The 20,133-nt window shown below is 42.0% G+C and overlaps 1 protein-coding gene and 1 long non-coding RNA gene across 3 annotated transcripts in view; both read left to right on the top strand.

The window, feature by feature from the left end:
* LOC125103955 (uncharacterized) overlaps positions 1 to 17,687 on the top strand; it is a 40,216-nt gene extending 22,529 nt beyond the window's left edge. The window contains exons 1-4 of one of the 2 annotated variants that reach the window (XR_007128544.1): positions 10,937 to 11,715; positions 12,729 to 12,808; positions 14,078 to 14,704; positions 14,806 to 14,966. Coding sequence is in view for 1 of the 2 variants with exons in the window: in XM_047736054.1 (XP_047592010.1) it covers positions 14,806 to 14,969; positions 16,645 to 16,747; positions 16,863 to 16,949 (354 nt within the window). In the remaining variant the exon portion in view is untranslated. Of the gene's footprint in view, positions 1 to 10,936; positions 11,716 to 12,728; positions 12,809 to 14,077; positions 14,705 to 14,805; positions 14,970 to 16,644; positions 16,748 to 16,862 lie in introns of those variants that run through there. The other variant, XM_047736054.1, reaches the window with a different exon arrangement.
* On the top strand, positions 134 to 2,406 carry LOC125103956 (uncharacterized). The gene is made up of 2 exons (XR_007128545.1): positions 134 to 1,228; positions 1,431 to 2,406. It is a non-coding gene; the product is annotated as an uncharacterized LOC125103956 (long non-coding RNA).
* Positions 17,688 to 20,133: the final 2,446 nt, after the last annotated feature.

The raw sequence follows: 20,133 nt of genomic DNA, 5'->3' as shown, positions 1-20,133 counted from the left end.
GATCGAGCCCCACATCGGGCTCTCTGCTCGGCAGGGAGCCTGCTTCCCCCTCTCTCTATCTGCCGGCCTCTCTGCCTACTTGTGATCTCTCTCTGTCAAATAAATAAAATCTTTTAAAAAAATTGCATTTTGATTTGGCTTTTTCATAGCTTATAGAGTCTGTCTCTCTCATCTTTGGATCCTTTAAAAGCTGACTGGCAGATTTTTTACAAAGTTATGTGTTTTTGTTGTCATTTGTTTAAGGAAATCTCCGTGCCCAACGTGGGGCTTGAGCCCATGACCCCAAGATCAAGAGTCATGTGCTCTACCGACTGAGATAGCCAGGTGCCCCTCTTTTACAAAGTTTTGCCCAATCACTGATCTAAATATTACAGAAGCTTTCTGGAAGGTTTCTGAAATTTCTAGGGTCTTTGACGGTACTAGCCATTAGGTTGAGAATAATTACAAATTTATTTCTTCAATTAGTTCATAAGTAGTGATTAATAGTAGGGTCTCTGAAAGTAGATTTGCCTGGGTTTAAATCCTGGGTCTCTATGACCATGGGCATGCTGATTTATTTGTTTGTGCCTCAGTTTCCCCACCTGTAAATGGGGATAATAATGTAACTCTCACATATGGTTGTTTTGGTGATTAAATTAGCTAATATATGGAAAGCACTGAGACTCGTGACAGGCACATAGCATGTACTATTTATTGTATAAAGAAAATAAATCCAGACAAGCTCCCTAAGGATAGGGACCAGTATCTCATTTATCTCTGTATCTCTAGAGACTAGTACTGTGCCTGGAATATATTTGGGGCCAATATATTGGCTAAGAAGACAAATGAGTTTCCATGGAGTTCTGGACTGGTGCAGGCAGGCCAATAATCAATGCTGGGGTTTCTAATGCTACCATATTTGAAATATTATTTTAAAAAATATCTTGACTATGGAAAGAGGTTGCGTATATTCAACCTCAGGCCATCATCATGGTGGTTATTTTGCTGCTCATTTTTCTGTAAATAATCATCAGTGTCACCTGTGTCTTTCCTGATGCTAATCCATTGTCTCTGTTTAGCCTGGAAAGCCAGAAGGCCAGGAGAGTCAACATGTAAGTCCAGTCTCAACTCAGGGAAAAAAAAAAAAAAAAAAAAAAGGAAAAGAAAGGATTCTGCTTAATTTGCTTGCACCAAGCTGAGAGGGGACACTGTATTTTTAGCACGAAAAGAAGCTTAACCGGGCGCCTGGGTGGCTCAGTGGGTTAAGCCGCTGCCTTCAGCTCGGGTCGTGATCTCAGGGTCCTGGGATCGAGTCCCGCGTCGGGCTCTCTGCTCAGCAGGGAGCCTGCTTCCCTCTCTCTCTCTCTCTCTGCCTGCCTCTCTGTCTACTTGTGATCTCTCTCTGTCAAATAAATAAATAAAATCTTTAAAAAAAAAAAAAAAGAAAGAAGCTTAACCAAAGAACGCTAACATTCCTGAGACAGATCTTCACATTGTTTAAACTTTTGCAGATTCCCCAGCATTGGGCGGACTCATTCAAAAATATGTGCTCAAAAAAATGAAATGTCTTAAACATCATCCTCGGCACAGAAGCTCCTGCATTTCCCTACCTTTCCATTACCACCCAAACCTAAGCGCTTACATCAGGGTAGGTCTTGATTTAAGCACATAGCAACAGGATGCTCCCCTGGGTTCGGCTTCTGTGTATTCAATCTGGTTCTTGGTGGATTGAATATTTAAATCATTCAGAGATCTCTTTTCCACGTAATTCCTTTTGAACTTCCGTCCATGCTAATTTTAAACACGTTCGGTATTTCCCTCCTTCTATACGAATACAGTTGAGCTCAAAGAAGGAAATTCACCAGTGTTTTCTCCTTTGTATGTGTTCAATAGGTACCCTTGAAGCAATTACCTACTGGGAGACGTGGGAGGAACCCACTCTGTGGGAGCAGGGGCCACCGGTAATGTGATACGTGGTTGTTGTGTGTGTAAAGGGCTAATACTTTTGACAGCCACCATCCTAAAGGGGTGTAGCAAGTCATTTGAAATTTGTACACAGACTGCCCCATCCATTACGCATCGCCCATATCATACCCATAATCTCCCAAGGCAGATATGCTATTACACTCAGCGGGCCAAGGTCTGCCTCGGCTTATATACACACAACTCCCACTGACTCTGTGTCACCAAGCCACTTCAATGGGACATCTCAGTGGCATAAATTTAGCCCGAGACTGTCACAACCACAGCGGGCGCAGCTAAACAGAGAGCCCTGGCTGTGTGTTAAAAAGGCTGAGGAAAGAACAAAAAAGCTGCCAGTTTTCATAAGAAATCTTACCCCTAGAGCATTAAGAACTGTAGCCTGACACCCGCCACACTATCCTCATCCCACAACCTGCTGATCCCAGGCTGGGACTTGGAAGAAGCGAAAACAGTGTGGGCATTAAAAAAAACAAACAAAAAAAAAACAAAACCCCAAAAAACTAACAAAAAAAAAAAACACCACCCCGGTCTGCTACAGGGCATAAAATGATGCTTTGAATCCAACCTCATTATGTGAGGGAAGAATTCCCCATAGGTGCATCTCAGAACATTTATTGATCAAAATGGAAAGGAACATCTTGGAACCAAGGACCCTCTTTAAATATAGTATATTTAAAATACATAAGGCAAAGGTACAAAGATTCCCCGATTTTGAAAGTTACTGGTTTATCTATTTGAGTCACACGGGGTCATGGGTGTTCTGATAAGTAACATAATAACATGAGAATTGCCCTGTTGGTCACTTCATGGTGCTTTCCACGATGTTCGCTAATGTGATTCTCTGGGAGCGCTTTCTTGGTCTTTCAGACGTCCCCACACCAGACTTTATAAGTGATCAGGCATCACTGATCTCAAGCATGAAATAAAGTTCAGGATTTTAATTTCGACTCCGAGTCCTTGCCATTGCCAACAATGAAGTCTACTCCTCCTGCACGTGGAAAACGCTGTAGTCTGGTGAGCAGAGCCTAGGTTCAAATCCTTGCTTCCTGTTGCACTAATTGTGTGTCTTGGGTATGCTGCTTGATATCTCTAAACCCCAATGTTCTCATCTGTATCCTGAGGTGAACAGTATCTTCTTCATTGTGATGCCGTGTGGATGAGATCAAAAAAGATGTGTGAAACACTCAGCATGACAGAAAATTTATGGGCTGAATGGAGGCAGGTGTGACACTGTATATACCTAGTAGGCACTCAATAAAATCTTCCTCCTCCTTTTTCCTTTCTTCTTCCCCACCATCTCTCATAAGCTAATACTCGTGCAAACCTATGTATATTAAGAAAAATACTGCCTTTAGGGCACCTGGGTGGCTCAGTGGTTTAAAGCCTCTGCCTTCAGCTCAGGTCATGATCTCGGGGTCCTGGGATCGAGCCCCGCATCGGGCTCTCTGCTCAGCAGGGAGCCTGTTTCCCCCTCTCTCTCTGCCTGCTTCTCTGCCTACTTGTGATCTCTGTCAAATAAATAAATAAAATCTTTAAAAAAAAAAAAAAGAAAAATACTGCCTTTAAAGGAAATAATTAAATAGTATTCCATGAATGACAAATGACCACACCTTGAACAGAACACACTTAAAGCTACACTCATCCTTTGATTGTTGTTAACAGAGCTGATAAGAATGATCTATTTAAAAGGAAAATGAAAAAATAAAAAATAAGGAACCAAATTAGACATTCAGTCAAGTCTGATTAATGGCTACTTCCAGTGGAGATTTTAGCTGAGTATAAGATGCTTGCATGATTGCTGATTGTTAATGGACAGTGGTTAGGGGTGACCATTTTAAGAAGTGGAATGCATAATTCATTCAAAGTACACAGAGATTTTCTTTCTTAGTTTGGAAAGACCAAAAGTCGGGCACAATTCTGTTAATGCTATAAAACTAGTATGTTTCATGATAATGAATTTAGATACAGAAAACTATCTCTCTCCAGAATAAATGTAGCTTTCCTGTCATTTCTTCTTCTTCTTTTTCTTTTTTTTTTTTTTTTTTTCATTTCTTCAATATGAGGACCCTAGTAGGGAGTAGAATTAATCATGTGTTAAAAAACTTACCTCACCCGGGGCGCCTGGGTGGCTCAGTGGGTTAAGTCGCTACCTTCGGCTCAGGTCATGATCTCAGGGTCCTGGGATGGAGTCCCACATCGGGCTCTCTGCTCGGCGGGGAGCCTGCTTCCCTCTCTCTCTCTGCCTGCCTCTCTGTATATCTGTGATCTCTGTCTGTCAAATAAATAAAATCTTTAAAAAAAAAAAAAAAAACTTACCTCACCCTAAAAGACTTCCACTCATTCTACAAAAGGTAGTCCAGGTCATTTTTAAAAACTAATGTGTTCTTGAACAGGAAAAAGTGCCATAGGTTAATTCAAAAAGTATGAATAATTCAACACAGAATCATGCATTTCTCTTTACATATTTTCCCACATAAAACTGTTGCTTTATCAATGTTAAGTAAACTCCCATTGGTGCGTATAACTTCCTGAAAGCTCTGATAGGAGATGAAATATTGTGTTTAGTAGAATAAAGTAACAACTGAAATTTAATATGTTTGGAAAGTGCACGTGCAGACCTATATGTGTGTGTGTGTCTGTATGTGTGTGAGTGAGTGTAGGAACTCACTTTTTTCAGTTCACAAAGTAATCTTCTCTGATCTGAAGTTGCAGTTAGAAAATGTTGACAGTGGGGGTGTCTGGGTGGCTCCATGGGTTAAGCGACTTGATTTTGGGTTAGGTCTTGATCTCATGCTTTGTGGGATTGAGCCCCGGGTTGGGTTCCTTGCTCTGTGGGGAGTTGGCTTGAAGATGCTTGCCCTCTGCCCCTCCCCCCACTCTCCATCTCTCTTTCTCACAAAATAAATAAATAAAGCTTAAAAAATAAAGAAAATGTTGACACTGAAAAATAATTGAACAGGATTTTTACAAAGTTCAAGGGGGTTTGCGGAGCCTGGGTCCACGCATTTGGTAGAGAGGATGACAAGCAGCCCCTCCTACCTGTGTAATCAAATCAGCAACAATGCAAGAGTTACTCATTTAAGTGTGGGTAGTAATTTAAGCTCTAAAGAGAAAACAGAATGGATATGCACACACTCCAAATATACACGATGAACTCCTTAGATGTTTTTGTGTCTTCTCTGAGATAATAGAAAAATAATAAAATGTGTATTTAAGCTGCCTGGTGTCTTCCCACTTCACTTCCTTTTACGTGGAGCTGACCGTATGGCCTCTCAGGCCTGGCTCATTTTGTGTGGGTGAAATCTGGCTTAACAGACATTCTTTTTACAGAACGAGGTAGTTCCCTGGCTCAGCCACAGTTCGCCTCAGTTCTAGGGGTCCCTCCGCCCAGCCCGGCGCGGCAGATCCTGGCATCCCCGCCTGCACGGAATCAATTTAGGACACCAGGCGTTTCCTCAAAAATTAAATTCCCCATGAAAACTTAACAGGACCAACAAGGACATCAGAAAAGCGTTTTGGGAAGAGTGCAGAGGTTGAGCGAGAGAGGGAAGGCAGAATCCTTGGTATCAGGGAGAAGGCGAAGAGGGTCAGATGGAAAGAGAAGTGAAAGGAAAAGCAGGGCAGGAGGAGAGACACGAAGGAGAGAAGGAACCTAAATTAGAACAAGAGGCTATGTTTATTAATAACCTTGCTGACCCACAGGCCCCTGACACAAAGTACATTAAGTATTGTTGGGACACTCTGCTCTGTCACTCCTAGGAGGGGCAAATAAAATAGTGTGGGAAGCTGCGAACTTTCTGAGAACAGATGAAACACGGAGCCACCACCACAGAAAAAAAGCCAGCATAGGGGAAAGGCACAGACTCACCAGCCGGAGCCGTCCTGCAGCCCGGGGTTCCCCTTTATTTTCTGGCAGCACCTCCTCTGGGCAGTCTACTTTGGGCTTCCATGCTTCCAGCGAACTAGAAGTGAAAAGACGCAAGACAATTTTTTTCTCCATTGCAAAAATAATACATGGCCATTGTAGAACGTTTAGAAATTGTGGGAACACATGAAGAAGTAAATAAAAATAGACTATAGTCTTCCTCCTCCACTTTTTTTTTTTTTTTTAAGAGAAAGAGAGGCATACCTGTGTCCAAGAATGGGGGCGGGGCAGTGGAGAGGAAGAGAAACTCTGAAGGAGACCCCATGCTGAGCTTGGAGCTAGAGGTGGGGCTCCATCCCACAACCCTGAGATCACAACGTGAGCTGAAATTAGGAGTCCTAGGCTTCACCCACTGAGCCACCCAGGTGCCCCTTCTCTATGTTTTTACGGATGTGTATTTGTATGCTTGAAAAGTGAGATTGAGGGTCTGTTATTATCCCCTGGTTTGTGATTTGGTTTTCCCATCTGATAAGTCATAATCAGTATTTGCTCCTGTGTTGAAACTATTGTCAAGTATAATTTTCACGCTGGCATCCTGTCTCCTTATTTGTACGTATCATAATTTGGTTGACCTCTAGTTAGATATTCATGTCATTTTTTTTAACTGTTGGCCTTTATAAAATCTTTGTGTACATCTCCATTTCTTCTGGAAATTACCATAAGCAAAATTCCTGGGTCAAAAAGTTTTTTGTTTGTTTGTTTGTTTGTTTTTCTTTAAGATTTGCAGAGCTGCCCTCCAAAATGTTTATATCAATTTATTTTCCCACTTGCAGTGAATGACTGCAGAATTCACAAAACAACATTAAGTCTCCCCAAACTAAGATAAGAAACTCAGAATCTTATTATGATTTGCATTTCTTTGATTATTTGTGATGTTAACTTTCTTCATGTTTCTTGGTTATTTGGCTTGTTTTGTGAGTATGTAACTTGCCTGCTATTTATACTTTTATTTATTTAGAAATTTACAATTTAACTTCCTGTTAAATTGTAAAACTTCTTTACATGTTAAGTGTATTAACTGTTTCACTGCAAGCATTTTGTCCATTTTCTCATTTGATTTTTAATTGTTAATGGATCTTTTTAAAGATTTTATTTATTTATTTGACAGACAGAGATCACAAGCAGGCAGAGAGACAGGCAGAGAGGGGAAGGGAAGCAGGCTCCCCGCCTGAGCAGAGAGCCTGATGCGGGACTCAATCCCAGGACCCTGAGATCATGACCTGAGCTGAAGGCAGAGGCTTTAACACACTGAGCCACCGAGGTGCCCCTGTTAATAGATTTTTTAAAAAAGATTTTATTTGTTTATTAGGGAGAGAGAGAGAGAATCTCGAGAAGACATGAAGTTCAGTCTCACGACTGAGATCATGACCTGAGCTGAAATCAGGAGTCAGATGCTTAACCAACTGAGCCACTCAGCTGCCCCAATTGTTAATGAATTTTTAATGAATATGTTTATAAATCCAAGTACACAAATATTTTCCTTTATTCTTTCTTCCTCTGCTTTTATGTTCAGAAAGGCCTTGCATAGCCCAGGGTTAGATAAATAACAATGTACAGTTTCTACTGCTTTTGTGGCTCTTCTTATTTTTTTTTAAAAAGTGTTTAAATCTCTTATTTGTTTGGAATTTGTTTTCATCTGTGTAGTGAGAATCTATATACCGAAGCCTCTTTTCCTTACTGATCTCAATCTTGTATGTTATTGGGCCTGTTTCTGTGTTTTTCAATTTTATTTCATTATCTTCATGTCTCCACTGCTTCTTCTGCCAAAACCCTCCCTTTTTTATTATTATAATTTAAGACTATGCTTTCATAACCAGTAATGCAAGTTTGTCGTCCTTGGATTAGTTTTCTGGGTTATGCTCCCCTCTTTTATATTCCGCAAGAACTCATCCAGTTTAAAATGTAAGTGAGTACAATTTATACATTAATGTGTGGGCACTTGAAGTCCTTACTACTGAGTTTTCTCAGCTACAAGTAAAACATGTCTCTCATTTATCTATTCCTGTGAATTTCTGCCAAGTTGTAGTTTTCTTCAGGTAATATCTCAATATAGTCTCAAGTTTATTGATTGTTGTTGTGAATCCTGTTTCTCTATTAAATTTTATAACTGCAGAGGAAAGTTGCCTACTTACGTATTTTTATTTGGCATGTGCCACTTTCCTGCTTTTCTGTTTAGAGAGCTTGCCAATTGATTCTTCTGAACCGTAGAGGGAAATATTATCATCTGCCAATAATGATAATTTTGTCCTCTTCCTTGGAATGATATAATTTCTTTACTTTTTCCCTGTCTTATTGCAAAAGATTAGAACTTTCAAATTATTTATAAAATATTCTTTATTGGACAGGCCTCCAACATTTTGCTACTAAATATGATGACCTGAATACATTGTATTTTTTAAGAGCTCTGACTTCTGGAAAGTGTTTTTGGCTTCTAATGGCACTCTCCTCTCTGAAGCTTGTGTTCACTGGTCCCCTTGGGTGTCTCCCAGCTCTCTCTGCCCAGAACTGAACAAGTCTTACCCTTTTCTTTTAAAGATTTTATTTACTTATTTATTATTTTAGAGAGAGAGCATGAGCAGGGGAAGGGCAGAGGGAGAGAATCTTGAGCCGACTCTGTGCAGAGTGCAGAGCCCGATGTGGGGCTTGATCTCAAGACCCTGAGATTGTGATCTGAGCTAAAATCAAGAGTCAGATGCTGGGGATCCTGGGTGGCTCAGTCGGTTAAGTGTCTCCCTTCAGCTTGGGTCATCTTCCTATAGTCCTGGGATCGAGTCTCACATAGGGCTCCCTGCTTGGTGGGGAGTCTACTTCTTCCTCTCCCTCTGACCTGCCCCTCTGCTCATGTGCACACGCGCTCTCTCTGTCAAATGAAGAAATAAAAAAATCTTAAAAAAAAAAAGAGTTGGATGTTTAACCGACTGACTCACCCAGGCACCACAAGTCTTACCCTTTCATACATAAGAGTGTTCTATCTCTTTACAGATAACCCCACCTCTTACCTACTGATGCTTCTTTTCTTAATACCCACATTTCACTGTGGGAGATCAGTTCTCAGGCCAACACACTCATTACAAATTGGAACCACTACGTTTTAGTTAGTACATCATATGAAACGACCAGGCTATTTTTGGCCCTCTTAAAAGTTAGTGTCTTGTGGAAGAATTTCTTTTTTTTTTTAATGTTTGTATTTTAAGAAGATGCTGAACTATTTTCTCACATTGGAATGATTTCATTAGAATTTGCTGACTTTTTGCCCATGAAAAGCAAAAATCACCTGGGATTTTTGCAGATGCCATGCAAAGACAGTTGGTTTCATGGGTTAGATGGGTTAGAACAATGTGTAAAAACAGACTGAGAAAAAGAGCGACAGTAACAGTTAGCAATTGCGGGGGTCACCTATAGGGAGGGAGAAAGGTGTGTGCCTTGAGAGAGGGGTCAGACCTAATAACTGTGGGAAGTTGAATGGTCTATCACTCTGAGGCTTCACTTCTGCAACTCTAAGTTTGGGGTCATCACCTGTTTTGCAAAGTATAATGAAAGCACGACAGACGATAAGTGTAAAGCATCTGGTAGGACACTTGGCACCTATCTGGCCCTTCCTGAGAGAAACTGTAAGCTTCTGGCTCCATTTGAAGGCAGGTGGACAGACCATGTCAGAGGTAATAAAATGGAAAGAAAAGACTTTTCTTTGGTACACAGAGTTCATCCCAAGCATGTCCAAGAATTTCAGGATTTAGGGGCACCTGGGTGACTCAGTCTGTGAAGCGTCTGCCTTCAGCTCAGGTCACGATCCCAGGGTACTGGGATCGAGTCCTGCATTGGGCTCCCTGCTCAGTGGGGAGACTGCTTCTCTCTTTCTTTCTGCCCCTCACTGATGCTCTCTCAAATGCTCTCTCCCTCTCTCTCTCAAATAAATAAATAAAAATCTTAAAAAAAAAAAAAAAAGAATTTCAAGATTTAGCCAACAGGCAGTGCTGTATGTGGGAGTGGTTCTGAAGACCCTTAGCCTCTGCCCAAGGTGGTGGAACCCTTAGTATTCCTCTTCTCTGTCTGGTTTGGCCCTTTCTGTGAATGCCAAGCATCACAGGAGCCCACTTTCCATCCCACCCTGATGAGCACGAGCTCTGCTTATTTAGATGTTAACCACCTCTGAGCAGGACCAGAAGAGCTCCTCATTTTGATATGTAAAATAGTCATTGTGGCCATGTACAGGCGTTAAAAATTTCCTTGTTAGCCCACCTTTCCAATTTTCTAATTTGTTAGCCTGGAAAATGCCCTTATTGGTGCCACACTTAGGTCTTAACAAGGCAGGATAAAATTTTTTTTCTATCTTTCCCAAAGTGAAGGGAGTGATCTGGATTAATTTTTTTTTCTTTTTCTTTCTTCTTCTTCTTCTTTTTTTTTTTTTTTTTTTTGCTTGGTGGGAGGTTTCTGTATTATTATTGTTTAAAGTCAATTATCCTTTACTTTGTGTTTTTTTTCTGTTGTTTATTTTATCTGTCCTTCTCTCCCAGAGGGGCAGAATTAAGGCCCCCATTTGGTTTTTATTAGTGTAATCAGTTAATAGCTCTTCGATAATGCCTTACTTATTGTGTTAATTTTCTGCAGTTATGTCCAGAGGCAGCTTCCTGGAAGACCACATTTAAAAAAAAAAAAAAAAAAAAAAAAAAGATCTAACATTTCTTCTTTAATGGGTCCACTTAGCATTTATAGTTTCAGCTAAGATTATGGAAAATTGTTGATTTATAAGATTATTGAAAATATATATAAATGGCAGCTAGTATTTTAAATATATCTGTGGCAACCCTAAAAATTCCATTAGTAAGATGAAGGTACAAACCCTGCCCCTGGTGTTTCTGTTGACGTGGCTTATCACACCAGTTCTTTGGATTTATCTGGAATGTATTAGAGGTGTGGGTGGATGCTGTTCCCATGCATATCGTGCCGGTCACTGTAGTTCTATTGTGTCTGTAGCTAAACTCTGCTTTCCAGGGACCTCCATCCAATTGCTCGTGACTTTTTTTTTTTTTTTTTTTTTTTTTAGTAAGTTCTACATCCAGCACAGAGCCCAGTGTGGGGCTTGAACTCACAATCGTGAGATTAAGACCTGAGCTGACATCAAGAGTCGGACGTTAACCAACTGAGCCACCCAGCTGCCCCACTGGTCAGGATTTTAATGCGAACATACCCTGTGTGGACTTTAGTACTCAGAGTGTCCTCAAATTAAAGTGGCACATTGGAGGAGCACCTAGGGACAAACTAACTTACTGGAAGGGTCACAAAAAAGAGGTTGATGATCAACGCAATCGATCGAGCCCCCATGGTAGGTTGCATTCTGAATCAGATGAATGTACTAAAGCCAAGAGAACATGACTCAATGGTTGGCATCATGGGTTCTAGACCCGCCTGAGACACGAATTCGCTCTAGACCTTCCTGGGACATGAACTGGCTCTAGACCTATCTGGGACACGAACTAGCTCTCAAGGCTTTCAGGGCCTCAGTTCCCTCCTCAGTAAAGTGAGAAGTTGGGATGAAGGTTCTAAATGTCCTCCCAGCTTTCATGGTCTCTGCAGTGTTCAATCAGTGGTTGCTGTGTGCACACACTCAGGAAGGAAGAATCATTAGCAGGTGATGAATCAAGATTAGAATGCTTCCCAGTCATTGTCAAGTCTCAGGAGATGAAGGGCATCTACCACAGAATGGGGGCCCATCAATGCTTTTGTAATAAATTTGTTTATATGGTGGTGCCTCAGTGAAATTCTACTTTGGAGAACTGTTCTTGGTCCTGCAACATGGCTGTGAGTGGATACGGGAAGAGCACTAGAGGGTAAGTTGCAGAGCCCTACTGTGGGATCCTGGGCGAGTCACTTTCTCTCCTTGGGTCTTTCCCCCTTCGTTGATCAAATAAAGGGAGTGGAGAAGAATCACCAAGGTCACTTCTAACTAAGGAAGTCCATAACCTTGGGAGAACTGGATGCCATGTAAAGCAAATGAGAAGGTTCCGATGTTCCCCTAACACTCAGGGTCCAGAGAAGTTGGAGCATGTTAGCTTTAATTTAATGCTTGCTGGGAAGCAGGATGTGGGCTTGCTATGGAGAGGGGCTGGGAAGGAGAGGACAGAAAGGAGGTCTGTGTGCTAAGGGTTGGCTGGAAATTTCATGCAAAGAAGGAAATGGGGTTTCCTATAATTGCCTGTTTCTGAGCTACAGAATAAAACGGTGCGATGCCTAGTTCTTAGCACAGTATACCACTTGTTTTGTCTGCCTCTGTACCCTGCCTGTGCTGGTGATGTTTGAGAACTTTCCTTTCAGGCAGTGCCATCAAAGGAGGCAGTGGAAGGCCACACGGCAAAGTCAAAGTCAAGATGGAGCATATTTGAAAGGAAGAGGGAAGAAGCCCATATACATTTCAATGGAAGTATTTTTAAGGCCTTTCAAGGAGGAGTCTGAGAAATAATTACAAAGTTTAAAAAAGGAAGAATCTTGACTTTGATCTGATTTTCTTCTGTAAAGCAATTAGGTTCATCATTTTTCAAGGGCTAAGCTGAAAATTCTAATGGCTGGACCCAAACACTTTCATTTGTGTCTTAGGACTTCTAAATTCCAAAAGAAAAAAAAAGTTTAAAAATTTGTTAAGGTGATTTTTTGCAGAGGGATTCATGCATAAAGTGTTTGCTGGTCATCTCCCTTAAAGACTACAGCACCATAGTGTAGCTGAGATTAAGAGCTTGATGTAAATCATGTAAGAGTCCAATTAATAGCACCGAACGAAGAAATCTGTAAAGTTGATTTGATGAAAGAAGAAAAACTGTCAAGGTGTGATTAGAATTTTCCCTTCTAGTTGCTGTTGGGGATTTTAATGGGAATGTATCCTACATGAATGTCTTCCTCACCACCCTCGTCCATGGGATGGGCCCTCAGGTAAGGAGAGGATATTTGGTACGTGTGATATTGAAGTTAGATGTGAATGAGTCAAAGATCTAACACTGAGCTTAATGGTTTCCTTCAGCCCGAGACCGGAGACTCTCAGGTACGATGCTCGGAGAGAGTCTGTAGTATGAATATTCCTACAACTTCCATATGCCCCAGTGGGAGTAGAGCAGGATCGGAGCTCTAAATAACCCTAATAATATCGGGTAGGATCCCCTCAGGGAATTGTTTGAGTTTGTCAGAGCAGATTAAAAACAAGGTATTCACGTCATCAAAAAGGGTACATTGGTCTACCTGGCTATACGTTCCTTTCTGATACTGAATTTGTCCAGGGACTTCTTAATATTACACCCCACCTACCTGTACTCCCTCCCTTAGGGAAGAAGTGGAGAGCGAATCAGAATAATGCACACTGGTGAAAGTCCTATAATTGAAATCATTATTGCTTAAGACACCATTGCTTTAATCAGCCCTATCATAAATCAGTGCTTTTCACAAGCGAGGGTTTAAAATAAAGTGCTGTTTAAACAGATCGGGTCTCTTAAAAGGCATGATGCAATTGGGAAGCTCCGGAAAATGGATAAAAAAGTGGTTTCTGAACAGATACACTCGTTCCGGCACTTTATCTTCCACTTAATTTAAAAAAAAATTACCTAGTCCTTTCTTAGAAATTACATATTGGAGGCCTGTAATGGCCAAGCCTTTAACCCATTAAAAAAATTTACTCCCAGGAACAGTTAATATTTGACGTTTAATTGCTTTTTCTTGTTGGAGAGGAAAATCTGTTTCTTTCCTTCCTTTCTTGATTGACTTTTCAAAAATCACCTTGTGAGCTATAAAGATGGAGAGGAGTAATTGATTTTCAAAAACTCAAGTGCGTGCACACGCATTTGTGTGTGTATGTGTGCACACGGGTGTACCTTACAACTTTTGAGTACCAGGCACTGGGGCTTCCCCCACCCCCAATCACGGAGCAAGGCAAGTGTTGCTATTTCCAGTTAACAGAGAGGCAGCCAAGGCCCAGAGAGGTTGATTGCTCACATAAGGTCACACAGGGTAAGTGATGGGAGGCTGAGTCTTTAGATCTCCAGCCCTATTGCCTGCCTGTAGGGGTGCTTTATACCCAGGTGTGCAGACATCCATGGAGCCAGGACCAAAGGCCATGCTAGTGCTCCCCATTATTGGAGGAAGTAATCCTCCCAGCCTGTTTAACCAGCACTGGGTTCTGGAATTTAGCAAATAACATCATGCAATCCACAGATGCTGAAAGAGTCCAGCTCTGATTTGTGCCCGTTCTGTGACTCCTGCATTGCAACTGAGCTTGGAGAAGCAGCTGGACCAGCCTTATTCGTGACAACAACTTGGGAAAGATTTCTCCTTGGACAGTTTTATGTGGATGAGTCGGGAGTTAGAGGTTCTCTTCTTAGAAAAATGCTTACACAGACTTCAGATGAATTTCCGGGGCTCCTCAGGACTTGTTTCAAGAGTCTTAGAGAGGGGTCATCAGGATGCTGGTGTGGAAGGGGCAAGGAAAAGCCTCTTTTGGGTTACCCTGAGTCAGAAAATTTTCATTTCAACGTTGTCAATCGCTCACCTTTTATGTGAGGTAAATTCACTACCAAAGACCAAAGGGTTCCCTTTCTTTTTTCTTTCTTGCTTTCTTTCTCATTCTTTCTTTCCTTCCTTCCTTCTTCCTCCTTCCTTTCTCCTTCCTTCCTTCCATTTCTTTCTTTCTTTCTCTTTCTTTCTTTCTTTCTTTTCCTTTTTCTTTTTCTTTTTCTTTTTCCTTTTCTTTCTTTCTTCCCACAAACCCAGGTATTATTTAGGTCTCTGGCAAAACCACACAAATCAACAGTTCCTCCTCCGATGATGCCTTTCAGAGCTCAGGTGATATGCCTCATTGGGTTACACCTTCCATGTTCTGTGGTCAGATGTGGGCTGTGCCATTCTACTTCACTCCACCTTGCAAGAAAATATTTATGTATTAGCCTCACCAGGTCGCATTTCCTTTGGGATTGCTCCTGACTACGCCGTCTCCATGCCAGCGGCGGGCAGTCGCGAGGCCGACCTTCACGGGACCGCTGGGCGCGTCTGCAGCAAAGAGGAATCTGCTCCTTCCCCCTTGGACTTCACTGAGCCGGAAAACTACAAGGCATGTGGCTGGAGGAGGGGATATTTCTGAGAGGTGGAGTGCAATCCTTCCAGAAAGGGTTTGGAGGGAAATGGGCAGGTGTGGAGGGCATGAAAATTTGCACCATTCACAGCAGGTTTTTTTTTTTTTTTTTTCTTTTCGGTTGATCTGGAAAGACAGTAGCTTATTGTACAAGGTCTCTCTGTGATTTTTAAATGTTTTTCCTTTTTATTCCTGATCTGTGGCAATTCCCATTGTTCACCGGGTGGTGGTAAAAATGAGTTTCACACAACTTGTGTGGTAGGTTATACCGTCCAAACCCTCTCTGGAAACTCATTTGGCAGTGTGTGTCAAGACCTTACAAATTTTTATAACCCTGATCAAATAATTTCACTCCTGGGAATCCATTTTCAGTACCAAAAAGAATGCCCAAAGATATTCTTTAATTAATTAATTAATTAATTTTTAAAGTTTCATTTGTTTAGGCAATCTCTCTACCCAACATGGGGCCCAAACTCGTGACCCTGAGATCAAGCATCCCATGCTATGGTGAGTGCTGTGAATGGTGTAAGACTGAGCAATCACAGACCTGTACCCCTGAAACAAACAATACATTATATGTTAATAAAAAAAAAAAAAGAGTCACATGCTTCACTCACTGAGCCAGTCAGGTGCCCCTCAGAGATGTTCTTTGAACGCTTGGTACAGTACTTAGAACCTTAATATAAACCTAACAATACGGGAAAGGGAACTATAAAATATTTTCTCGATGTTGATATGCAAATGATGTCACAACATCAGAATAGGATATGTACTCCCAAGGATTACAGATTTGTGGTCAAACCACGCTCAGTCATAATAATAGATAACACTCATTGTCTACTGAAAATGTGACAGGAAATGTATCAGATCCTTTGTAGTCACTGCCCCCTCTGGTGTGCTTGCTAGATGGAGCTAGACTTTATTTTTTCTCCATTTTACTGATGAGGAAGGGGGAAGGTTCATTGGATTATCTGAGATCAGATGGCTAGTATGAGATTTGAACCCCATCCTGGTGGACTACAGAGCTCATACTCTTAACTTAGCATGCCTCATGATATGTGGATAATTTTAAGTAAAAAAAAAAAAATTAGCCACCACCCCCTGCCCCCCAAAACGGAACCCCAAAACTCCAAACCAAAAACAGCCAGCCCCAGCAAACACATATCTGACAAGCTCTGCTCTTCTGGTAATCACATGGAAGAGTAAAGAGCAAACCTTAGACCAAGAGAAATAGTCCAAGTTGAAAAAGTTTATTTGCAACCAGCCTGTGAAGTGCCAGGTCAGTATCTGAAGCAACAATTAAATGTTTAAAGTCTTTTCTCTTCGGTTGTCGAAGTCTGATCTCATCCTAAGACATACCAGCTAAGGAAGGAAACCTTATAAGGGAGCAAATCTTGCATTTAGGCGGAAAGGACTTTGCCCAGAGTGACTTGAGCATTTCCTTGATGGCTATGGCCTAGACCGGCGGTTGTTCCCATATTTTGTGTGAGAATGTATTTGGAAAATATTAATGCCATCTATGGTGTTGCTCTCATCAAAACATATCGATTTATATGTATGCCACATTTTGTTCTATGTCTATTTACTTTTGAAATCTTTTGGGCTCATAGCTGGTTTGAGGATTTAAATGAAAATTTTCCTCTGTGTCTTGCAGAATGTTCTTTGCCTCACGATGTGGGGAATGTTCTTTCGTTAGCGGTTCAGACAGTGATACGATTTCTTCAGAGCCTTGTCTACACCTGTGTAAGGGCAATAAAGTGAGTATAATAAATAACTTAGTTTCACTGTTTTCTTTAATGTGACAGCATGTTACTGTGAACATTTGCGTTTGGATGCATGGTGAACAACGGCCTTTTGGATTTTCCATGTTAGGATGAAAAACAAAAAGTGCACGCCGCACATCACCAAGAATCAATGGTTGTGTCTGGCAGTGTAACTGAGAAAGACTTTGGAATGTGAGTGGACGGCATGAGGAGCAGTTTTCCCTCCCACACCTGCAGAAATGCACTGACATTAAACACACATGTACCAAGAGCACATGTGCAAGGCTCAGTCTTAGACAGATGTGACCAGTGGTTGGACGAGACCTTTGGATAAGATTCTCCCAGGACTCCAATGTGCTGAGGTTGGGAAATGCTCAGGCATCCTCCAGGCACAGTTGGCTGTGTTGCTAATAAGATTACCGCCGGGCCCGATCTCATTCCATGAAATATTTTCATCATCAGGATGGAGAAAATTATTGTGCACCATTCCCAAAACAGAAACATTTTCAGGTACGAGTCCCAAAAGACGTTACGGGTCTTTGCTACCTGTTGTTTGGGATTGTGCAAGAGGGTCCAAAATACCTGGGTAAGAGGTCATTGGTCTGTCTTCTCCAGGAACTTCCCCAGGGCTGTGGTCTCTGCCTCTGTTAAGGCAAAAATATGAGCCAATGTGCATCTGGCCAATTATGCAAGCCTCCGTCACGAGGGGAAATTCCTTCCTCACCCCAGCTGGTGAACAGTTATGCCCTGGAGCCCAGGACGGACATGCCTTGTAACTTTTTAACCTAGTTAGTGTAACTGCCAATATTTTTCCTATTCATATAAATGTCTAATCCTTTCTCGAATCTTGCTAGACTATTTGCCCCAATAATATCCCGCAGCTGTGAATTCCACAGGTAGATTATACGCTGTTTTAAAAAGTATTTCCTTTTATTCATTTTAAATTTGTTACCTTTTAACGTCACAAGATGGCCCTTGTTCTTGCATTAAGGGGTATAGGGTACAGGCATTACGAATTCAGCTTTAATCTTTCCAAGCACTCGCCATTGGTAAAACTCTGCCTTCTTCATATTGTGTTCCAACTGGCCTATGTCATCTTGATTCAATGAGATAATTGGTGTAAATGGCCTCGCACTACTTTGGACACATAGTAGGCATTGCAAGAAAGGTCTCTTTGACATTCAAGTTCATTTAGTGGACAAATGTTTATTGAGCACCTACTGCACGTGGGAGTTTTTGTTAAGTCTTGGAGAGACAGCTTCGAGTGAGGCAGGGTCCTTGTTCTGAAGGACCTCATTTTCTAGAGAAGACAAGCTGCAATAAAGTAAATAAAGATGAATTACATGACTTTGGGGTGGTGGTAAGTACTATGGGAAAATTAGACAAGAGTGATTGGCAGAGGATGGCAGGGGCCATTTCAGATTACATGGTCAGGGAGCAGCTGTCTTGAAAGGGGGAAGTTGAGTTGGCCATCAAGGAATTATCTATAGGACATCTCCATGAAGGTGAACCCACGTTCCTAGACGCTGCCCCGAGTGAGGCAAGACTCACATCCTTCTCCAGTGAGTGAATGAATGAATCAAGGTTGAGGAGGGAAATCATAGTTTTAGAAATCATTCAGTAAGTTACTCATAGACCCAGGAGTAATGTTTCTTGGATCCCTATACCCTGTAACTCCAAAGACTGTTGGAGTAGAGAAAACACGGGAGTGAGTGAGTTAGACTCAGTGTCAAGCCCTTCCCACATCCCCATCTATTCCTCTAGGGTGAACTTAAGGAAGTCACCTGGTATCTCCTTCAAAAGGTCCTCATTCATATAAATGGGAGTAAAATTTCCCTGGGGCACCTGGGTGGCTCAGTCGGTGAAGCATCTGCCTTCTGCTCAGGTCGTGATCCCAGGAACCTGGGATCTCTGCTCTTTGGGGAGCCTGCTTCTCCCTCTCCCTCTGACACTCCCTGCCCCTGCTTGTGCTCTGTCAAACAAAGAAATCAAATCGTAAAAAAAAAAAATTTCCTTGCTTCATGAGGGGTGGAACATTGGAGATAAAATGATGTAGTAGCTAGTTCTTTATAAACTACCAAATGATGTCGAAATGTTGGTCATTTGGGAAGGAACCCGTTGTTCTCAGCCCTGCACACCTTTCTTTCCTCTTGCCTTACTCCTTCCTGATTTTTCCTGTTCCCCATTTTTATCCCTGCCTCTGCCTATAAAGCTCACCAATGGCATCCACGGCACTTCACTTCCTGTCCCCGGAGTGGCTTAAATGAAGGTGGTGGCAGAAGGGGGGGTTACCTCTCTGAAATATTGCCTACTTCTTAAGGGCTGTAAAAATGAAATCAGGTGGGGAGTGCCTGGGCGGCTCAGTCAGTTAAGCAAGAATCTGACTCCTGATCTCAGCTTGGGTCTTGATCTCAGGGTTGTGAGTTCAAGCCTTGCATCAGGCTCCCGCTAGGTGTGGCACCTACTTTAAGAAAAAAAAAAAATTATTTAAAGTAAGAATTTAAAAACATGATAATGGAGTCAGGCAGAGCTATTGCTAGTTGAAACAGGGAACCAGAGGTGTATTTCAAATAGCAATCGCTTGTTTTTATTTTGTTTACTGCTTGGTCCTCTGGGATTAGGTTAACCAAACTTCTATACACAAAAACGGCTTTTCCTGAATTTCTGAGGGGGTCCTTCCTCCAGAAAATGGAGGCTTTGGTTGAAATGATCTGATTACCTGCTTGGAGCTTCCCCCTGCCTTCCGGAATGATAGGCTTATAGCATTTCCCATGCTTCTCCTGTTATTCTTTCTAATTGCCCCTTAATTTACTTTTTTTTTTTTTTCCATTTAGGCAGTTTGAAGTAGAAGCATGTGCAGCCCTGCATAATAATGTATTAGAAAGGCATTTCAAGGAATAAATTATTAGCATTGTTTACATGCATGGTTCAAATTTACTGGCAAATTGTTCAGGCCTTGGCTTTACGAGGTAGCTGCCAGCAAGGCTCCTTCTGGGTAAAACCCTGAAACAGGAGAAGTTTCCTTTTGGTTTCCCTCACCCACACATCCTCTGCCTTCTTCATCCCCTTTCAACACCTCCCACCGTTCCTGCCCCCACAGAACTCTGTGGACCCTGCAGGCCTTTTACACCTTCATGCGAAGACATTTCGTGGGTTCTCCGCGACCCACCCCCCAGCCACCCTGCACAGGACCGGCCCCTAATGAAAGTGAGGTGTGCGAAGGAATAAATCTTCAATGGTATAATTTTAGACCCTGTGGCAACTGGGAAGGGCAGCTATTTTGGGCCCTGGGGCTTTCTCCTTGACCTGAGATGATGTTACTTTGCCGGCCGTTGGCGCAGTCTGCCAGCCCGGCACGCGGTCCCTGTAGCAATGTGCCT

Source organism: Lutra lutra, chromosome 7 (genome assembly GCF_902655055.1).
Source record: "Lutra lutra chromosome 7, mLutLut1.2, whole genome shotgun sequence".
In the NCBI taxonomy this organism is placed as follows: Eukaryota; Metazoa; Chordata; class Mammalia; order Carnivora; family Mustelidae; genus Lutra; species Lutra lutra.
This window is presented reverse-complemented; position numbering and strand designations above follow the sequence as displayed.